This window comes from Haplochromis burtoni, unplaced genomic scaffold, assembly GCF_018398535.1.
Source record: "Haplochromis burtoni strain Fernald_Lab_line unplaced genomic scaffold, NCSU_Asbu1 Contig_8, whole genome shotgun sequence".
Lineage (NCBI taxonomy): Eukaryota > Metazoa > Chordata > Actinopteri > Cichliformes > Cichlidae > Haplochromis > Haplochromis burtoni.
In genome coordinates this window covers 2856378-2877106 of record NW_024582369.1, presented here as the reverse complement: position 1 = coordinate 2877106, position 20729 = coordinate 2856378, and the positions used below count along the sequence as shown (strand labels likewise).

Below are 20729 nucleotides of genomic sequence, written 5' to 3'. Positions count from 1 at the left end.
CACACACACACACACACACACACACAGTGCCTTATCTTAGAACCATTGGGGGGTTTTACGGTGGGAGGTGCTTGTGTTGTGTTGTATTGTGTAAACTGTAACTATCATGGGAATAAATAGCTGCGAGGGAAGCTACTCTTTGAAGGACTTGGGCTAGAGATAGGTAGCCTGGTCCATAGCCTGGTTCTGACTTTCCTCATTAGCGAGTTAAAGACCGGTTGAAGATGTTCTGTTTTGTCTTGTGTTCTTCATGAGGAATAAGTCACAGTCACACTAACTACACAGTAAAGGGTTGATGGTTTTCCTTATTTTCCATCACATGTATATAGACAGGATATATTCTCATATTAATCATGATGTCATCATCATGTAATCCCTTGTAGCCAATCAGAAGCCAATCATTGTTTCAGTCAATGGCTAAAGTGACGGGCTACAAGAAGATAGATTTTAAAAAAAAACTTCTCTAGTGGAGTCAAGAATAGAAATATGAAACTAGAAATGAGTAAAATAAACCTTTTTTTTTAACATAGCACTATGAGGCCAATATCTGCTTAAGCAGATAATCACAAACCTCAACTGAAAAAGATTGGGCCCACTGACCAAGCCTTAATTAAAGGATCTCAATCCATTTGTATTCTTCATAAGCACTTCTTTTAATAATGCATAAAGAATTACCTGATCTTCATAACCAACTCAGTGAAACTGGGTCTTTCACTGGGGTCGTAGGACCAGCAGCGGGTCATGAGTGAGTAGAGGGCAGGAGGGCAGTTATCTGGTTTGGGTAGTCTGATGCCTTGCTCCAGCTGGTTGATCACAGCTCTGTTCTCAAGCCAGAAAAACGGCTGCTGTCCACCACTCATTATCTCCCACATACACACAGCTAGAAAACAACACAGAAACAAAAAAGAGCTTGGGAATGTTCACCCTCCAGTTCATTATTCATTTTCAGATTGTGTAATAGACTACAAATAGAAAATATCAGGCAATAAGGATGAAATTCAACGCATTAACAATAGCAAACAAAGACAAACAAATGCCACCTGAAGCAGTCATTGTGGTGCTTGGTAATGGAGTTAGTAATAATTATAACTACTCATTATTCATGTTTTTGATTATTTTCGTTAATTGCAGTTTTCAAAAAAGTTATTTTTCCACCAGATGAAGCTCAAAAAGCTTTATTTTGCTTTATTTTACAATAAGCTGTGTAAAATAGAATATTTCATTCTTGTACTTAAAAACAATCCATGGCTCTCCGACAGGAAGCAGCTGTTGGGTCAGAATCTACCTAATATAGTGCTATAATAAAGTGATATATAAATAAATTATGGTATGGTAATATATCTCATGTTTTTAATGCATATCCTATAGCTTTATTTTAGCTATATCAGCCTTCAGTCCACTTTATGTCCACAGTTGTATCAGTCACTGTTGCAAAAAGAAATACATGAACTAAATAAGATGTATTTTGTGAGAAAATATTACAGATCTGGGTCAATAATAGTGTTTAGTTCATGCTTAAAAATTCATAATGGAAATCATAAGTATGGTTGAATTCAGTGCATGAAAACACACAGTGCAGAACAAATTCATTTTACATTGCTGGCCACATACAGCCCAGTTTGATCTTAAGTGGGCCGGATGAGAGAAACTCCCTTTTCTGTCATTGTAAAGATATTTAACTACACATTTAATCTCTAATATATTTAATCATGAAAAAGAAGTGAAATTTCAACAGCACCTATCAGTTTTTAGTCATTATATGGCTGCTTTGGGCTTAAATTGTAAGAGATAAATGTGAAAATTACAGAAAACTGCACAGACTGACCTGGAATTGGAAAACGTAACTTTTTTAAAATCAATTAAGAGGATATATCTTTTTTTTTTCCGGGGATGAGCTGTAAAAGTCATAACTTTTATAGCATATAATGAAAAAGCAGGAACTCTATTACTTATTTGCATTGGTTTAGTGTGAATGGCCATGGTCTTTAACAGTAGGAAGGAAAAGGCTAAAATTTATGCCCTGCTTCACATTTTCCAAAGTCGTCCAGTGGGCCAGATTGGAGTCTTTGTCAGGCTTATTCAGGGTCACAAGGCCTGGGCCTTGTGTTTGTTTATGTTTTAGAAAAACTGATTTACCTTAGGGGAGGATATCAAATAGTCAGGCATCATAAAGGTAATTCCTCACTCTCTTAGGCCTCAAAGGTCAGAGGATGCCAGTGTTTCAGTACTTTTGTAAAAGCACTAGGAGTAAATACACATGAAAGGCTGTTAGGTTGGGATATTGAGCCTTCTGAGGCTTAAAATTCCCCCATGTAAACCATCAGTGTTTGAGCTAAAAAAGCAAAACAAAGAAAAGAAGAATAACAGTCCACTGTTATGTGTGTTTGTGTGCACGTTATCTGTAATGTAGAGCCATATCAGCTTAAATAATCCCTGCCTCATCATAAAACTGTATAGCCCTTGTTTCGGTTGATTATTAACCAGTAACCTGACCTTTTTCTATGTGTGAGTGTTTCTTAGTCTCTTGTGCACCAAACCCTCAAAATGTCACTGTGCTGTTGAAGGTAAATGCGTAACAAGCTCACCAAACATCCACACATCACTAGCTGAGGTAAAACGCCTGAAATTAATGGATTCTGGGGCCATCCACTTGATTGGTAATCGGGTCACAGATGCTGCAAAGAAATTAGCACACTGCATTATAGTCAAGATAGTCAAAGCCATGGTTTTTAAAGATTTTTCCAAATAAGTTGATTAATTTGTGTATTTGTTTTAAATATGCTTTTATTTTTCTATTGACAAGGAGACATAACAGACTGTGGTTTAACTGTGTAGATCCTTTAATCTAAAATTGTGATCAAAATTATTACGTACATGACTTAAAACAATAATGTGAACAAGATCAAAATGTAGGAAAAACATAACAGAAGCGTTTACAGTTAAAGTATTTTATAAATCGAGCTGATATTTTATGTTTATTGCATGAAACATTTGTGTTAGTTCATGAGTGTCTCTTTTACCTTTGTAGTATTCTTCATCCTCTATGTACCTCGATAGACCAAAGTCTCCAAGCTTCACACAGTCCGGACTGGCAACTAATATATTCCGAACTGCTATGTCTCTGTGAGCGGACAGGATTGGAGGAAAGGTTGATGTTTATGTTGGTACAGGTGGATAATGTAGGCAAGATTCAGGGGAAATGTAAATAATGCATGTTAAAACCTGAAATTGTGCACTCAAACAGTCTGCAGACACAACTCAATGGAACATGGTGTTCTGCTGTTTCAGTACAACTTTCCTCATTTCAATGTTTTAAGATTAAATAAAACGTTTTTCCAAAATGTGACGACTTCATCACTCAGTCACACTAGAGTTAAAATACGACGGTAGGCTCCTCTCCTTGCAACTAGGAAAAAAGGCTGCATTCAATTTTTTAGCTGGTGGACCGATTGCAAATAGTTGCAGACCAACTGTGTTGCCTGCGTGGCGCCCACTTTCAATCAAAAGGCAACTGAGTAGGATGCCTTGAGGGAGAAAACCCAACAATACAAATCCAACTCTTTGAATCAACTTGAGATATTATGTCCGCTTTGTTTGCCATGAATTAACAAAGAAGCATGCCTCACCTGGCCATCAAACTGCTTGTCACTACTTGAACCTCTGGAAATGGAGGACTATGTGTAAAAATGGCTGTAATTCTTAAGCTGAAAGTGTGGATTACATTTTAGAAGCAGACCCTCGAGTAGACCCAGAAGCCACAGGAGGGATTATATATCTCGACTGTCGAGAGTCGAGATATATAATCCCTCCTGGACTGGAAACTCCTCGGGATTCCCCAGGAGGAACTGAAACGTGATGCTGGGGACAAGGATATCTGAAATACCCGCCTAAGCTGGTGCTACTTTTATGTCAGACCATGATCATATATGCTCAAAGGAGGCAGAGCTTATAACACTGTAACCTTTCTGTTGAATAAAAGCATTCATTTTTTAATTAAGAAGAGAAAAAAATTTACCTGTGTACCATGTTAACCCCTCCGAGGTAGACGAGAGCTTTGCAGATCTGCAGGCTGAACAGCACTAAGGTTGTATTTGTCAGCTTTTCTTTGTTTTGAACCAGGTAGTGTCCCAGCTGCAAGAAAGTCAATAATGCGTTTAATCAGTCAGGAATTCACATGTGCGACATCTGCTGTGGCATCCAGAAGCTACACTAGTTTAAAAAGAAAAAAGAACATATATTAAATGCATATTTTCTATAACCAATCAGGAAATGAGGACTAACCTCCCCATACTGATAAAGCTCCATGACAATCCACACGGGATTCTCCTCTATGATTCCAATCAGTCTGACGATGTGGGGATGGTCGAGGTTCTTCATGATTACTGACAAACACAAACATCACAACTTATCAGGACAACTCTGTCAGTTACTGCTGGCACAGTTGTGGTGAACGTAGCAGCTGTTTTAGAAATCTTTTTCTCTGCGTACCTGCTTCACTCATGAATTTTTCCATCACGTCAGGTGAACAGTCTTTGCAGGTTTTCACTGCCACATTAACTCTTTCACCATTCTGTCCAATTAAACACATGTTACTGCACATTCACTTTGCGTGCTGCCATTTATTTCTAATGCAATCATGTATTTTATAGATGCTCTGTAACACGCTTAAACCCTTTAAACTTACAGCTTTTTTGTATACTCCGTCGTAGACTTCCCCAAAAAAACCCTCGCCGAGGATTCGGCCGAGAACAATGTCATTTCGGTCAATGCCGTATTTCACAACTGCAGAGCAACAGTAACAGTGAACATTAAAAAGTGAGTTTTCACAGGTATGATCCTGCAACAGAATTGAATAAAGACTTTTCCGAACCTGATTTTGGCCTTTCATCAATCTCACAGTAGATATCTGAACCTAAAAATGCAAAAGATCTCATTTTTATTGTCTTCATAATAACGTCACTATTAAAAGGAATTTGGTTTTTAACCATTAAAAAGTGTACAGCATAGGTTGTTAAAATTCTGAGCTCACCCATACTGTGTCTGAGCGAGCTCGTCTCTCTGCTGCTCCAAGGAAAAGACAAAATGGGGGAAAGCCAAAGTCAGAAATGTTCAAATTAGAGCACTGACTGCATAAGTCAGTAAAACAGCCACTTACCCAGTAGGAATTTCAGGTAGGGAGGTTCTTGCATTGGCATCTAGGATAGGAAGTAGTAATGAGAATCCAGATTGACTTTTAAGAATATATTTCAAACAGCTTTTAAGACAATGGTCAATCTTTAAAAACAATATGTTGCCCTTTATTTAATAGATAAATCTTACACACCTCTATTTGGTCGGTGGATAACACTTTCATCTGTGTTGTTTTCCAAGCGGCAGTACCCGTCAATAAGATCAATCATGTTCTCAGCAGTAGCGACCGTGGCCACATTGATGGTCAGACGCTATCAATGAGGACACAATGGCATGTCACAAAAATACATAGACTGAATGGCCAGTTTAGAAAATACCAATAACTCATCAGCTAACCACATGGCAGCAATGCATTTAGTCATGTAGACCAGCAAAAGCTCAAACATTAAAATAAGGTGAGCTAGGTAAGAAATGTGAGTTAAGTGACTGTGAATGTGGCATGGCTGTTGGTGCTCAGCGTGCTGGTCTGAGTATTTCACACACTGAACTTTACAGAGAGTGGTCCAAACAGAGAAAATATCCAATGAGCAGCAGTTCTTTGGACGAAAATGCCTGGTTGACGCTAGAAGTCAGAAGGAAATCACCAGAGTTCGAGTTGATAGAACGGCACAAGTAGGTGTTGAATGCACAAGACATCGAACCTTAAAGCAGATGGGCTACAACAGCAGGAGACCACACTATGTGCTGAGGCTACAATTCACACAAGATCACCAAAACTGGACAACATAAGATAGGAAAAAATGCTTGTTTAATGTATCTTTAATGTTGCTGCAACATTTGCTTAGTGGGTGTCAGAATTCGGTCTAAAACACATAAAAGCATAAATGTATCCTGCCTTGTTCATGCTGCTGGTGATGCTGTAATTGTGTGGGGGAAACTTTTCTTGGTACATGTTGACCTAGCACCAGCTGAACATAGTTTCAACACCCAACACATTTGCTAACCATGCCCATGCCTTTCTGACCACAGTGTACCCATCTTCTGATGAAACACAACATGTCACAAAGCTCACTGCTTTCTTAAACATAGCAATGAGTTCACTGTACTAAATGGCCTCAGATCTTAATCCACTAGAGCGGTGAAAAGCGAGATTCACATCATGAATGTGCACCCGACAAATCTGCATTAACTTTGTGATGTTAATATGGATCAAAATCTCTGAGCAATGTTTCCAGCACCTTCCCAAATCTGTGCCACAAAGACTCGAGGGAGTGCTGAAGAGAAAAGACAGTCCAATCAAATACCAACGAGGTGTACCTAACAAAGGAAGCTATTGAGTGACATTCCCTAATATTTCAAACTATAGGGAGGAATATTACACTTACTTGCTTCGCGCCCTCTATGTCAAGATTTAGGAGAGCCTTGCCATCGTTCTGCGATATGCATTGTACTTTCTTAATTTGTTTGAAGTCAGCTAAAAACACAGCCTGCCACACAAAAGGAATGAATGCAATGATTAAATTATGAAGTTAAACCTGTGTGCAAGATTAACAAAATCTTAATCACGCTTACAGCTGAATCCTTCTGTGTGCGTTGGCGAATTCCTCTCCCACCGACGACCAGCTCCACAGACAGACTCCAGCCTTGCTATTCACAAATAAAAACATTTGAAACATTAATACCTCAAACAGTAAATCTACAGATCTTGGAGTTCTGGACAAGCTTAATGAGGTCTATTTTGTTATTTATGAATAAGACATGATTCATTGCTCCAGATGAACATCATGTTCCTGCTCACCACTAGTTCACAGGGGAAGGCTTCTTCATCGTAGCTGACGAAATCCTTAAGCGTCTCAAAAAACTTGATCATGCAGTCATCCTCCTTGAGTGTTGCAAATTGCTGAAATGTTTGCTGAATCATCTTCCGCAGGGGCCTAGGCTGGATCACAGCCACAGAGATTTGAAAATGGTAAAACTTGCACTTTTGCACAATAGTGACTCAATATTAATTTGCAAAGGAAGTCTCATAAATTGTGGGTGCCTGTTTAGGTAGGACACACTAAGTCACGTTTAGAGAAATTTACCTTCATGCTGTTAATCAGTTGCTGTGGAAAGAAAAGGTCCAGGCCAACTTCTTTTCTAAATTGGTAAAACAAACAAAAAACCTTAGAAGAATATTCAGAATTAAAAACATACTCTAGAGCTTGAAAGGCAATCTATTGCTGATGTTAGCTGTTTGTCAAACTGTTGGTACTGGCATTTATAATGGCCAATAAATATAAATAAAAATTTCAGTTAAAGCTTTTTGGTAAGGAACAATAAATAGCTACACATATTTAGGGTGTCTCAAAGAAATAAATAAATATAATATATAATAATGTATCGGCTTTTTAAAACATCATCAAGTCATTTAAATTTTATATTGAGCTTGCATCAACTGGTATGCAGCCTGTTTGAATTGGTCCTGATTTTCCTTTATGCTGTGACGTTTTTTCTTTGTCTTTTGCTTAGTATTACATAATTTCCCTAGGGATTAATGAGGTATTCTGATTATGATTTAATATTTAAAAAATGGTCTTTTAGTTTATTTCAAGGCATTTTTAATCATGTTTTGAAGCTGAGGGTTCACAACCCATGAAGTGTCACTTTTAGGGTAACGTAATTAAACAACACCAGTTAAACTGGATTTAAAAGCCCTTAATGTAATATTAGAGCAATAACTCTTTGTAGTGTACAGAAAGTAAAAACTTACTCTAGCAGCTCAAAGTTAGATTTCTTTTCAAGACCTTTTGCATTCATGTCTTTGTAGAACCGCCTGTGAAAACAGAGTGAGAATAAAGATACAAAATGATTAATAAAAATAGCAGTTTAAGTATTCTATAGCTTTTGATCATTCTATTAAATACAAAGCACAGCAACACGGGTTAAGTTATGAAAGAGCCTGGAAGAGCGAGACAATTGGAAAGTGTACAGTAAATACACCCAGTTCAGTCACCTCACACTCACAGCGAGGTAAGGAATGCAGTGGCTCACCTGATCTCCAAACAACCAAGCTGCAATGCCATCCCGTCACTGACTTTACTGGCATGATACTGCATGTAATCACTACGCACCTATAATAACATGTCAAAAATTTGAGTTTTATGCGAATACCAACAAAACAATTCTAAATAGAACTTCAAACAAAGTAAGTCAGGACTCTTTAAATCAAAAGAAAACCATTTCCACCTAGAGTGATTTTTACTTGACTTTGCAGCACCAACCCAATCTGTCATCAATGACAACAGGCTTCTTTAGTAGAGTTGGGTTGCAAAGCGACTTGCAAAGGCAGCAGCAAATTTGGCTAGGCTTAAGCAACTAAAGTAAGACACTCTACACGAGATTTGCTAAAATGATGCACAGGATATCAGTTAAACAACAACAAGTACAATAGAGGCAGGAAGCTTTTAAGACAGGATAACAAATACAGTTACCTGTTGGTAAAAATACAAAAAGGTCGATCTGTCATCTTTGAATTTTTCCACAAAATTCACAGGAATGTATCTGATACGAAGGTCATATCTGTGCTCGAAAGGAAAATATAGATATCAGCTTACAAATAAAACTCAATACAATAAAGCTTACAAAAAGTACATATGTTAATTACAAGATTAATATCCTAATAGTCCATCAGTACCTCCACTCAGCTTCCAGATGATTGCTCTCATAGCGCTTCTCCACCTCTCCGACAGTCAGGTCTGGATGGAGCCAGTGAAGTTCTTCTGACTTCAGGTGCTTTAGCATGAGGCCATAGCATCCTGCGTGTTGAACGTTTGGCCCTAAACGCCCGCTGACCAGAATCGAACGAATGATAGCCTGAAGGAGAAAAAAAGAAGTTTAAAAAATACTTTTTGAAAAGATTTTTGGTCATCCTTCAGTTTATTGAAATTTCTGGTTTAAACTCGTTTAAATATGTAATGGCGATAAAATTATAACATTAAGTGGCGGAAACACGATTTGGCACTTCCCTTTTCGTCTTTTTTGACAATGAAATTCTCTTCCCCATATTTTCTGGGCTACATTCTCACCCTAATTTGCCAGGAGTTGTCACATTTCACCAGCTTGAAATTCTTGCCCAGGTTGTTGTTGGTGCTGAAGCACACTTTAAGGATTTTGACAGGTCCACCATCCCCAGAGAATTGTTCTTCAGGGCCAGCCTCTGTTTCATTTTGTCGTGGACTGGGCACCTTCCAGGACAGGGTGTCACCGGACATCACCTCATACATTGTCAAAGCTGGGTTGGCATCATCACATCAAAATCATCCTTTAAACAGAGAAAAGAAAAACGATACTTTATATGCATGGTGCTTTTTTTTTTTTAGATGGGACATCTGGGTAAACAAAGGTTTAACTGGAAGAACTGAGTGATAATAATTTCTTCAAAAGAAAAGGACACACTGTTCTGTGAGTTGCTTCATTATACTACTACAGTCGTGCGATGCTTCACTTTGAAGCTGTGATCTTTTGCCATGTGGCTGCTATGATTCATATCATTTTTTCCGAGATATCCAGATTACATTCTTTCTCAACCAGATTTCAAGTGAGGACCTGCAAGGTTTTGGAGTAAAACTAATGGCTGCTCTCAAACCGTTTTGAGAGCAGCCATTCACAAACATGCAACAAAAATGTACAATGAAATATTGAATTCTTTGCATTTTCATCTCCATAATATTTTGCTACTAAACGCTGTTTCTCTATTAACAGCATTCCTTTTGCCACCTGTTAACTACCAGTTCATCCAAGTGACTGGATTTCTTCGACTTTGTGGAGACATTTGACCTTTCATCCAAGAGGCTGCCTCAGTTCAATTCAATTGAATTCAATTCAATTCCATTTATACAGCACCAAATCACAACAACAGTCGCCTCAATGCACTTTATATTCTAAAGTAGACACATACAGAGAAAAATCCAACAATCATATGACCCCCTATGAGCAAGCACTTTGGCGACAGTGGGAAGGAAAAACTCCCTTTTAACAGGAAGAAACCTCCAGAAGAACCAGGCTCAGGGAGGAGTGGCCATCTGGTGCGACCGGTTGGGGTGAGAGAAGGAAGACAGGATAAAAGACATGCTGTGGAAGTTCTAAAACCAAAATAGTGGAGAGTCCCTTAAGAGGACATTTTTAGAAGTATAAAGTTAGTTAGCAGTATAAACTCAACCACCTACAACATTTCCAAGCTCCTTGCCAACATCCTAGCTCCCCTTGTGGGGAACACACCACAACCCACCATGAACGACCATGACTGAAAAGAGGAGGTTGCTTACGACACCTCTCAGCCACCTACAATGCAGTTTTAAAATGATTTCCCAGAAGCTTAAAACCCCAACTCACATCTTGTGTCAAGTGACCTCAATAGGTCGCGTGATAGAGTAAGGCGAGGTCTCAGAGCGATTTCATGTGAAACCTCTGGTGGTAATAACCCACATGTTTTTTCATACATTGCCTCATGTGATGACGCACATGATTCATAGTGGGTCAACAACCCTCTTATGGAGCTTGGACCCTCTTAAGGGTTTAAATACCTGGAACTCCTGACCATTTGGTTTCAGAACTGAATGAGCCGTCTTTTGGATAAGAGTTCAAAGAGTATATCAAAGTAAGACAGGTGAAACACTGTCACGAAAGTTAGAGGTCCAGTTGCTTTCTTTCCAAGGTCCTTAGGCTAACCATGACCTGGATCACTGAGAACCTACACAGAAAATCTGTCAGGCAAAAGAATAACATAATTCATGTTGCTTTGTTCAAACATACATTTTTAATCTCGTGTTTATGGTCATCATAAACTTTGTAGTTAAACTTTCTATTAATTTGGTGTTAAATGCCATTTGCGGTCCAACTGCAGAGACTACTAGCTCACCGGGGGAATGTAGCAATGTTTTTAACACAACTGTTGGTATGAATACCAAGGTTATGCATAAGCTTGGTATGCATACATTGGTATACTCTTTAAACAAAATAATAATAATAAAACAACAAAACATTGAACATTAAAACTCCTGATAAGGACACTGAGACTACAACTTGCACAGGCTCACCAAAACTGGACAACAGAAGATTGGAAAAATATTATCTGATCTAATGATTTGCATGTAGCTGCTGTGTGATGCTATTCTGTCAACATGGACCAAAATCTCTGAAGAACATTTCCAGAATATTGCTGAATCTATACCATGAAGAATTAAGGCAATTCTGAAGGCAAAAGGAGGTCTGACATAGTACTTCATTAATGGAGCGACTGTTGAGTCGTTTTTAAGTATAAGAAATTGGCTTCTTTGAGTTTTATTAAAGGATAACTTAGTCATTTGAAATTCTAGGAATTCTGTTTCTTCTCATTTATGTCCAGTATGCTATAGCTAGCAGGCAGTTAGCTTAGCTTTAGAGCTATATATTGGCCTGTCACAAAACTATCAGTTTTGCCGTATAAGTTGTCTTTTGATTTCAGATGCAAAAACCTTTTACATCACAAATACTTGTAGTAATTTGGAAATATTGCAGTTGTCTGACACAGCAGGCCAGACTCTATAATGTGCATTTTCTGCAGCACATATAGCATAGCACACATCTCAGCTGAATAGATGGTGGCACAGACTCAAAGGTGTCAGATTCAGACCCAAAAATCCAGCACCAATGATGCTCTGTTTGGTACAATGACTGGAATAACTATCTAAGCCTGAAGGTGTCAAAATCTGCCTACCACCAAAACTGATAAGATATGCTAACTGCCTCCTGGTTCAGCATTACGTTGAGCATACAGACCTGTCATTCTAAATCCAAAATACTAAAAAGCAATAAAGACCCCTCCTTTATAATAATTGTTAATGTTTTATATATGTTTGTTTAAATCTAGTAAGGGCTTTAAGTCTCATACTATGATTTGCTCACGAGATTGGCATAGACTATATACATAACATTTAACTAAATCTTAATTCATTTTTAGTGTTTTTTTCTTAAACCAATTTTAATGGTTTTGAAGCCACTGCAGCTTTTTTCAGCTGTCACATGACTAACACACCAAGACAGACAACCAGCTCATATTCCCCCCTAATCTAGGATCGCCAAATGACCTAACAAGCATTTTGGGACTGGAAGAAATCCACAGTGTACCTTGAGAGAGCACGAGGAACAGGTAAACTGCACACAGAAAAGTACCAGCCGGTCGGCGGATTCAAATCTGAGACCTTCTTGGTGTGAGGCATCAGTCCCAAACACTGCACCGCTGTGCTGTCCTGAATTAAAATTATGGTTTGTTAAAACCACATGCAATGATAAAAAAAATAATCCTTTCTTTTTCATGTAGGAATATTTATCTATCCTCCAAGAGCAGATAGGAATATTTTTAAATGCATTCGAGCAACAGGAGATTCTGCACTGACCATTTGGTGATCTGAGATTTTAACAGTTCTTATGGCTGTGATAAAATAACAGCTATAAAAACACTTTTGGAATTAGACGATAATTTGCTCACTGTTCTGAAAAGCAAGGGTGCTGTACACCCTGTGACCAAACAGGTTACGTGACACAGATAAAGGCAGGAATTACCGTGTGAACAAAAACTAAATAAATAAATGCACAGAAGCTCTTACCGTCTTATTCTGCCTGACCAATCAGAAACTGAAGGCTCAGCAAACAGAGCAAAAGAAACTAGCTGCAACATGCGTACCTCACAATACTGTCGATCGGAAAAGTGTCTTCTGTCTGTCATGAGGTGTTTCCGTACAAATGAAACTCCACGCTGTTAGTCCGTGAGGGAGCCGAGCAGCGTTAATTCTTTCAGGGCTTTCTGCTGCTTTTCGACTGTGTTTGTTAGCCTGAGGCCATGAATTCCCCAGCAGGGCTGAGTGGGTGTGTTTGTGTGTAAGTGTGTATGTGCGTGTGTGTGCGTGTGTATGTGTGGAAAAGAAAAAGAGAAGATGAGTGTGAAGCAAAGGCGGCATGTTACACCATCACCTGGGTGTGGGCAGCCTGAAAGAGGGGTTCCAGGAGACAGAGTGAAGTTTAAAATTACTTCCAAGAAAAAGCCTCCATGGACTGAACATGTGGATTCCACTGATTGCTGTCAGTAAACCTAAACCTTACATACTGCTACAAATGGCCAAACACCATTGCAAAATCCTTTGTGACAAAATATTTGCATAAGGCTTATTACACAGTATACCATGAAGGGTTTGACGTCATGGGGTCAACAACAACCACAACAACAGCAACAACAAGACAGAAAAAAAAATCATCGAAACAAGACCACTGGTTGTCGTAAGGTCTTAAACACGCTGTTGGGCAAGCGTGTGAGACTAGATTTAGTTTTTAACACTTCAACACACAAATCAGGAACAACGAGGCACAGACATGGACAGGTCCCTGTTTAAACTGGGCTTCTTACCAAGTATAAAGACTGGCTTTAAAAGCCAAGCAAACTATTTCTGGAAAGAGGCGAGCGTTAACAAAAACCTTTTGTTTGTTGGCGGTGAGTCACAATTAATAAAAAGAAACAAAAACCTGACAACACACAAATATAGTCAACTGAGCACTTGTGTCACTCAGATAGATATCGCTTTTTAATGATTTCAGTTCCTCTTACGTAACTGCAGATTACTTCCTTCTGACTTTCAGACTGATGGTAAAAAAAACTATGCTTTTTTTAGGTTTTTGAATTATTGTGATGAAAGTAATGAAGAAAACAAGTCTCAATTCAATCATTAACAAAAATAATTTCCCACAAAATGGCAGGTTAGATTTGTTACCTTTCTTTGCTCATTTTACAATCAGATAGATTAGATTAATATATCAATGATGAATAAATAAATTTAGAAATAACGTTCAGATACCTCAAAGTAAGGTCCTGTGTTTTAATGGCAGTGAGCTCTCTTGATTATAGGAAAAGAGCCATCCAATTCTAGAGAAGGACAGTAATGTCAGGCAGAATGAGCTCTCAAAAAAAGTCAACACACACACACAAACACACACTTTTTTAAAAATCCCCAAGTAAAATCACAAAATCACAGACAACCATGAAGTCTTTTCTTCTGATTGTCTGTAAAAACACTGGTTTTTTTTTAGTTTTTTGGTTCATAAGTGAACAAAAGTGACACTTGCCAGGCACACGCGTTGTTGCCACTCACACACTGTCATGCTGGCACTTGAGTTGTTATGGTAACGACTGTTCTCTCCAGGGAGTTTTTTTTTTTAAACACAAACTGAGAGCGAGGTGGAGTGAACTAACTCTTTCAACACTCATCCACAACAGAGGCCTCAGCGGGACAATAAGTGGAAATATTCATTACCGCAGACAATTATCTAGAGGAGTTACTGCTGTATGTCTCCGCTATTATTCTGCTGGGATCTAATGAAAACAGCATCAACTGAGGAGGGCGTATGGACGCTGATAAATGAGAAGGAAATTCCACAAGAAAATGAGTGGCAAGGCAGAAACTTTAAACAAGGCTGCACTTAGAGGACAGGGGAGGGTGTACAGAAACGCTAAACTGATTCTGCAATGCAGTAGGTCTCAGAGAAATAATGGCCACCAACACGCAGCTGGGGAATGTCTAACACACTGTAAGGTTCTTTTGATTATTTTTCATCCTTTATTTATTATGTGAAAACTTACTTTTTTCCATGACCTGGCATTTTGCTAAGTTTAAGCTTGCATATAAAACTTTACTCTATTTGGAAAGCTCCCATCAGAGTGAGACCAGTAACACTTAAGCTGCAACTCCAAGTTCATTAATCAGTTAGTTGCTTGAAATAAAAACAGTCTCTCTTCATTGTTTTAAGCATTAAACATTTTTGTTCAAGCTTGTGAAGTGATCTGTTTTATATAATTGTGAAAAAATAATGGTAGGTTTTTAGTCCTTGCGTGCTGCACAATATCGTTTATTATTTAGTATCTACTGATATCTACTGCTAGCTAGTTTATTGTGATGGTGCCGTTTTTTTTATTATGTTGCTCTTTGTTGTTTGCTTTCTCTTCTGTTTTTTTTCTCTCTCTCCATACAGGTGACCCAGGTGTTTTGTTTTTTTTGTTTGTTTGTTTTTTTCTTTCTTTCCCCCCTTCTCACCGTCTCTTCTCCCCTTTGGTTTTCTTTCTCTCCCTCTCTTTCTTTCATTCTTTCTCCCTGTCCTATCCCCCAGTCATGTCTGTCCCGTTTGTAGCAACTGAAAATAAAATAAATTCATAATTATAATAAAGGTCAATCAAATGGACCAATATGGCAAGGCCATGATGATCCACTTGGTAAAATAAATCCGCTTGGCATCTTTCTTGGCCTTAAGACAACAATTCTGATGGCCAAAGATCCAAACGGGACACAAAAAAAAAAAAAAAAAAAAAAAGGTTTTTAGTCCTTTATTAATTGTTCATTAGTAAGTATTATATCAGTAGTTGCTGTTCGGTTCAGTGTTATTTATTTTGCCCCAATCACAGGGACAGTTAACTCAAGGCACTTTATAGTGCAAAGTAAAGACCCTGAAAAAAACAGGGGGGAAAAACAGCAATCAAAAACACCTCTCTGAGCGAGCAGTTAGTGACAGTGGGGAGGAAAAACTCCCTTTTAACAGGAAGAACCGTTCAGCAGAACCAGGCTCAGGGAGCAGCACCCAGATACCAATCCTCATATGAAATATTTGATGCTTTTATTTCACGATCTTGAGTTTAGTCACTGCCTTTCTTGAACAAAGTTCAAGTTTTCAAGTGTATAATTTGCAGTAATTTAAAGTTTGTTCACTACATTCAACCTCTCCTTTTAGCTGTAAACTTTCCTATTCAGCATCCATCTAAATGACTCCTGCATTAAAGCAAACATGTATTTAAAGATATGACCATATGTTTAAAATTACTGCTGAGAGATGCTTGTCATCTTTTCTTTTAATAAATGAAAAGCATGCTCAATTGACTGACTTGTCCGTTGCAGAATATCCCATTTCACTGCCTTGAATAACTTGTCGGTTTGCACCTTGTTGCAAACTCTCTATATTTACATTCATGCAGACGCCTCCATGGTAGATACTGACAATGATACACCTATCTCCCTGAGTGTGTTCTTGTCTTCTTTAGATGTTGTGAAGTTGTTTGTCTTAACCATGGAAATAATCCTGTCATCACACACATTAGTCATCTTCTGTGGACTTGCAGGCCTTTTGGTGTTGCTGAGGTGGCCAGTGCATTCATTGTTTTTTAAGAATGTACCAGGCTGTTGATTTGCCCGCTCCTGAATTTTCTGCAACTCTCCGATAGGGTTATTTTGTTTTTCAGTCAAATGACTGAATCCTTCACTTTTACTGACATTTATTTGGGCCTAAGTGAAAAGTTATAAAATTTAAAAAATCTAGTATTGATATTAGTTAGGCTTTCTATTTTGCACATCCTCTGACAGCCTCTCGGGTTTCTTTCTAAAGCAGCAGCAGCAGCCAGACAGCTGTGTATATGGAAGACACTGTGTTTCCCAAAATCTGTCATGACATGCACACTTGACAGTAACATCCATTCCTTGGACAAGTCTCATCACATGGTGTTTCTGGGAATTGGTATTGGAAAACTCTCACCGGTCATTATCTTACCTATCTTACCTACCTTTTTTACTATGTGTGTGTATATATATATTAGAAACAAATCTTACTCTTAATATCTGACAGTAAAAAAAAAAGTTAATTCCTCTCCTGTAGAGATGATAAAACTACAGCAGTTATTATGTAACCTCTGTTCCTGGTGGAAACACAGCGCAGGCAGGCACTCAGGCAGGCTTACTCTCTAAACACATTTGTGCTGAGGGTCTGCATATTGCAACGTCATGACCCCAGGCACTGGAATGCGGCGGGCTGCCTCCTCACCTGCACAGACATGCTTTGATAATGAACAAAGTTTTCTTTCTATGTGAAAAAACAGCAGCTAGGACTCCACAATCTGCCGTGACACTCAGCTGCTTATCCTGAAAACACACTTGCACAAGCCTCACATTTTTTTCTCTTTCCTATCAGTCAAAGAAAATATTGTAAAACTCACGTTTGTGGATAGTTTAAAGAATGAAAACGAATAAAACAAATTCTGGATTTGCATGCTTGTGAGATCGTATAAATGTTGGTCAATCAGTCTTTTATTAACTTGTACAGTACATTTGGGCCTATGGCAAACACTCGGATTAATCATAATGGTTTGTTCAGCAGTATCTGGAAACCCCTGTGCTCACAGAAACATAAACACGAGTTAATCTTTGAGTCTTACCTGATTCTGATTGAACTTCCCTGAGAATAAAAGCTTTATGGAAAGTACAATTCCTCCCGGAGAGCCCTGGGCACGTCAGTTCGCCTCTCGCACTGTTAGTCGAGCAGAAGGGGCAGGTAGCCACTCCTTCACCTCTGGCGTGCTGATCTAAGGTGAGTCCACTTCCTTATTTCAGGAGTCTTTCATGATCCGGGATAAATAAACTGTCTCCCCAACAGTTTTGAACTGTTTACGACCCAGGAATGATTTTTGGAATATAATACAAAAAAGAGAAACCGAGTTCTTTAAAATCAAATCTGCACAAACCCTGTCCTGAAATATTCTTATATCTATTCTCTCCCGTCTAACAAACTTTTCCCTCTACGTTAAGTCACCTTCACTGGTGTTATGTTGTAGCTAAATCTTCTGAACACCAGAGGGCGCTGTACGCTCAAAAATATCGGGTTGACGTTAAGCGCCAACCTGCAACCTCCAACTATTTGTATAAGCAGATATAACTCAAGTCCTGAATGCAGTTGTCTCATGCGACCTTAGATCAGCTATTATTTTTTTCCTTGTATAGCTCATGTTATAAAAAAGTGGACTCATCTACACTGAACTTTCCTGTTGAGGTTTTAGATTTCGTTGATTATAAGCAGAAGGACAGTCTTTAGGATAATACAGGTTTGAAGGATGTTTATCTCCTTTAAACCCTTTATTTAGTTAATGCATACATACAGTCCAAAGCATCACTTTTCTTAGCAGGATAGCGGTGGGTTTGGAGCCTATCCCGGCCCCTATCCAGGGTACACAGGGCTAATTTAGAATCACCACTTAACTAATTTCCTCCAGTTGGACTGCTGGAGGAAACCAGAGCACGTGTAAGCTCCACATAGAGGTCCCAGCCAACCAGCCGCAATGAGGCAAATGAGCCAACAGTGTTTACCACTTACCTATAATTTTCTTTGGAAAGGTAATTCAATCTAGGGACGGGCGTTATAAGGTTGCTCGATCTATAAATGGTTACATTGTTCCATCCTTGTACAAATTAGTGCAAATACAATTTATATTTAAACAAATATACTCACCGGCCATTTTACTTTTGCACTTGGGTACACTGTGGTCATAAAGGGGTGGACATGGTTGGCAATTATATTCAGGTAGGGTGTGGTTAAATATGCCCCACACTATTACACAAGCAGCACACTGTACCGTAGAAAAAAGGCAGTTTTTAAATCTGTGCTTTCATCTTTTTTATGCCACTTTCTAACCCTTGTATCTGAGTGTTAACACAGAAATAGAAACTCTTCAGACCAGGCAATGTTTTTCCGTCTTTGTCCAGATATGATGTAGCCTCAGTTTGCTGTTCTTAGCTGACAGGAGTCCCACCTGATGTGGTCTTTTGCTGCTGTAGCGTATCTCCTTCAAAGTTCAATGCTTTGTGTGTCTTCTGCATGGCTTGGCTAGTGATCACACCATTGTTGTAGCTAAAGGCAATTGCACTAAACTTCTGTAGAAGCAGTCTGGCCATTCTCCTCTGGCCTTTTGACATCAGCAAGGCATTTTCTCTCAGGGAACTTCCTCTCACTGGATATTTTCCCTTGTTCAGACCATCCTCTGTAAACTCTAGAGATGGTTGTGTGGAAAATCCCAGCAGATCAGCAGTTTCTGAAATACTCAGACCAGCCCACCTGGCACCAACAACCACTCCACCTTCAAAATCACTTAAATCTCCTTTCTTCCTCATTGTGATGCTCCATTTGAACTTCAGCAAGTTGCCTCAATCGTTTCTACATGCCTAAAGACATTGATTTGCTTTAAATATAATTGGCTGAGTGGATATTTGAGTTAATGAACAGTTGATCAGTTATGTCTAATGAAATGGCCAGTTAGCTTAGATACATGAGTGATGTGTTTTTGAAAGTAACTTCCTGCTTGTTGACACTGCATAAAACATATGTACGCATACATGTCATACATATATAATGAAGGTTAACTTCCTATTCAGTTGTCATTACGGTATAACAAAATACAGCTTTTTAATACATAATAAAAAATAGGAGAAGGTTTGTAATTCTAATATCACATTACATGCTTACAGAGAAACACTGACTAGGACAGGGAATCATATTATTAGCTCCTTTGCTGCGCACTGTCAAAACATATACGATACTCTCCCCCTCACACCTCTGACTCCCAAGGGAGTTGTGCAAAAGCTATTCTGCATGTCAGAAAGCCAGCTGTGTGCTCTCTGTTTCCAAATACTGGCACAGTTCCATGCAGAGAGGTGGCAACCCAGCAAGGGCACAAATAAAGGAAGCGGGAGCTTTGATGGTAATGATTTCATGGCAGGAGTCGGGGAATCTTAAAAAGTCAGAGTTAATGATCGCAAACCATTGTAACTGCTGACTCTTACCACTGCCTGTCTGCCCACCGGTGGCTGCTACTGTCTGAATACATACAAATCTGAGCTTAATGGGCACCTGTTGGAGATTCTTGCCCTTGACTCTGTTCCAGTCTGCTGGATAGTGGGTGTGGTTTGGTCCCGTTCTGCCCCAGACTTGAACTCCCTTACAGCTGTCACTGTTCCACATAGCTATTCCAAACCCTCAGGCACAGAAAAACAGGACTGGATGCTACAGCAAAGAAGAAAAAAGGGGGAGGGCTTGGTGAATAAAAGATGTCACTGGCAAGTGATAAAATGTATATGTTTGATAAATATGCAGCAGTGAGGATGAGCGTTGTGTCAAATATAATGAAACCTAAAGAAAGTTCATTCAGAGTTCACGCTGGTGACAATGTTGATATTTAAAAATGTGTTTGAGAAGCAACTTTTTGAGCCAGTTTTACTCACAGCCAGCTTTCAAAATACTGTATAGGGAGCAAAAGCATTGTCATAAGAGGGGACATCAGCAATGCTCGCTGAAATGTCTTATAGAGTTTTTGGACAACACTGGAGGTCTACACAAGGGAAGCACAGCAGTCTCGGTTGTGTTATTTTTTACTTACAGTTACTTTTCCATCCACACGGGGTTTCATAACACACATTACAGGATTCCTGAAGTACAGGCAGTTATATTTAAAAGCGTTCACACTTTTGCCCAGAACATCTGACTGCCCGGAGAGCAAATATTTCTCCACAGGCTGAACTTGTTTGACTTGCCCCTATTTTTAGAGCCTGCTCTTTTATGAAAGATGAACTGTTATAAATGCTCTAATGACTCCCACTCCTGTTCAAGCATCCCATTCTAATGACCACAGACCCCACCCTGAATGCTTGCTGTGCATATATATGGTTAAGAAAGAATGCTTTGATGTTACAGGTCTCCCCCTTTCTGGCCCTTTGCAGAAACACTAAATCTAC

General features: G+C 38.9%; 1 protein-coding gene across 3 annotated transcripts in view; it reads right to left on the bottom strand.

Annotated features, from left to right (window-relative positions):
• Positions 1-17737, bottom strand: part of ptk2bb (protein tyrosine kinase 2 beta, b) — a 23704-nt gene extending 5967 nt beyond the window's left edge. The window contains exons 1-21 of one of the 3 annotated variants that reach the window (XM_005914411.3): positions 17387-17737; positions 9198-9433; positions 8807-8985; positions 8604-8691; positions 8164-8243; positions 7883-7945; positions 7215-7269; positions 6929-7069; positions 6703-6777; positions 6516-6617; positions 5324-5441; positions 5156-5195; positions 5030-5061; positions 4871-4912; positions 4685-4782; positions 4489-4570; positions 4282-4382; positions 4016-4131; positions 3021-3121; positions 2586-2675; positions 676-880 (exon numbers count right to left, since the gene is read on the bottom strand). In XM_005914411.3, coding sequence (XP_005914473.1) covers positions 676-880; positions 2586-2675; positions 3021-3121; positions 4016-4131; positions 4282-4382; positions 4489-4570; positions 4685-4782; positions 4871-4912; positions 5030-5061; positions 5156-5195; positions 5324-5441; positions 6516-6617; positions 6703-6777; positions 6929-7069; positions 7215-7269; positions 7883-7945; positions 8164-8243; positions 8604-8691; positions 8807-8985; positions 9198-9395 — 2006 coding nt within the window. In that variant the 5' untranslated portion in view covers positions 9396-9433; positions 17387-17737. Of the gene's footprint in view, positions 1-675; positions 881-2585; positions 2676-3020; positions 3122-4015; positions 4132-4281; positions 4383-4488; positions 4571-4684; positions 4783-4870; positions 4913-5029; positions 5062-5155; positions 5196-5323; positions 5442-6515; positions 6618-6702; positions 6778-6928; positions 7070-7214; positions 7270-7882; positions 7946-8163; positions 8244-8603; positions 8692-8806; positions 8986-9197; positions 9434-12755; positions 14372-17386 lie in introns of those variants that run through there. The other 2 variants (XM_005914413.3, XM_005914412.3) reach the window with 2 other exon arrangements.
• Between the last annotated feature and the right edge of the window lie 2992 nt (positions 17738-20729).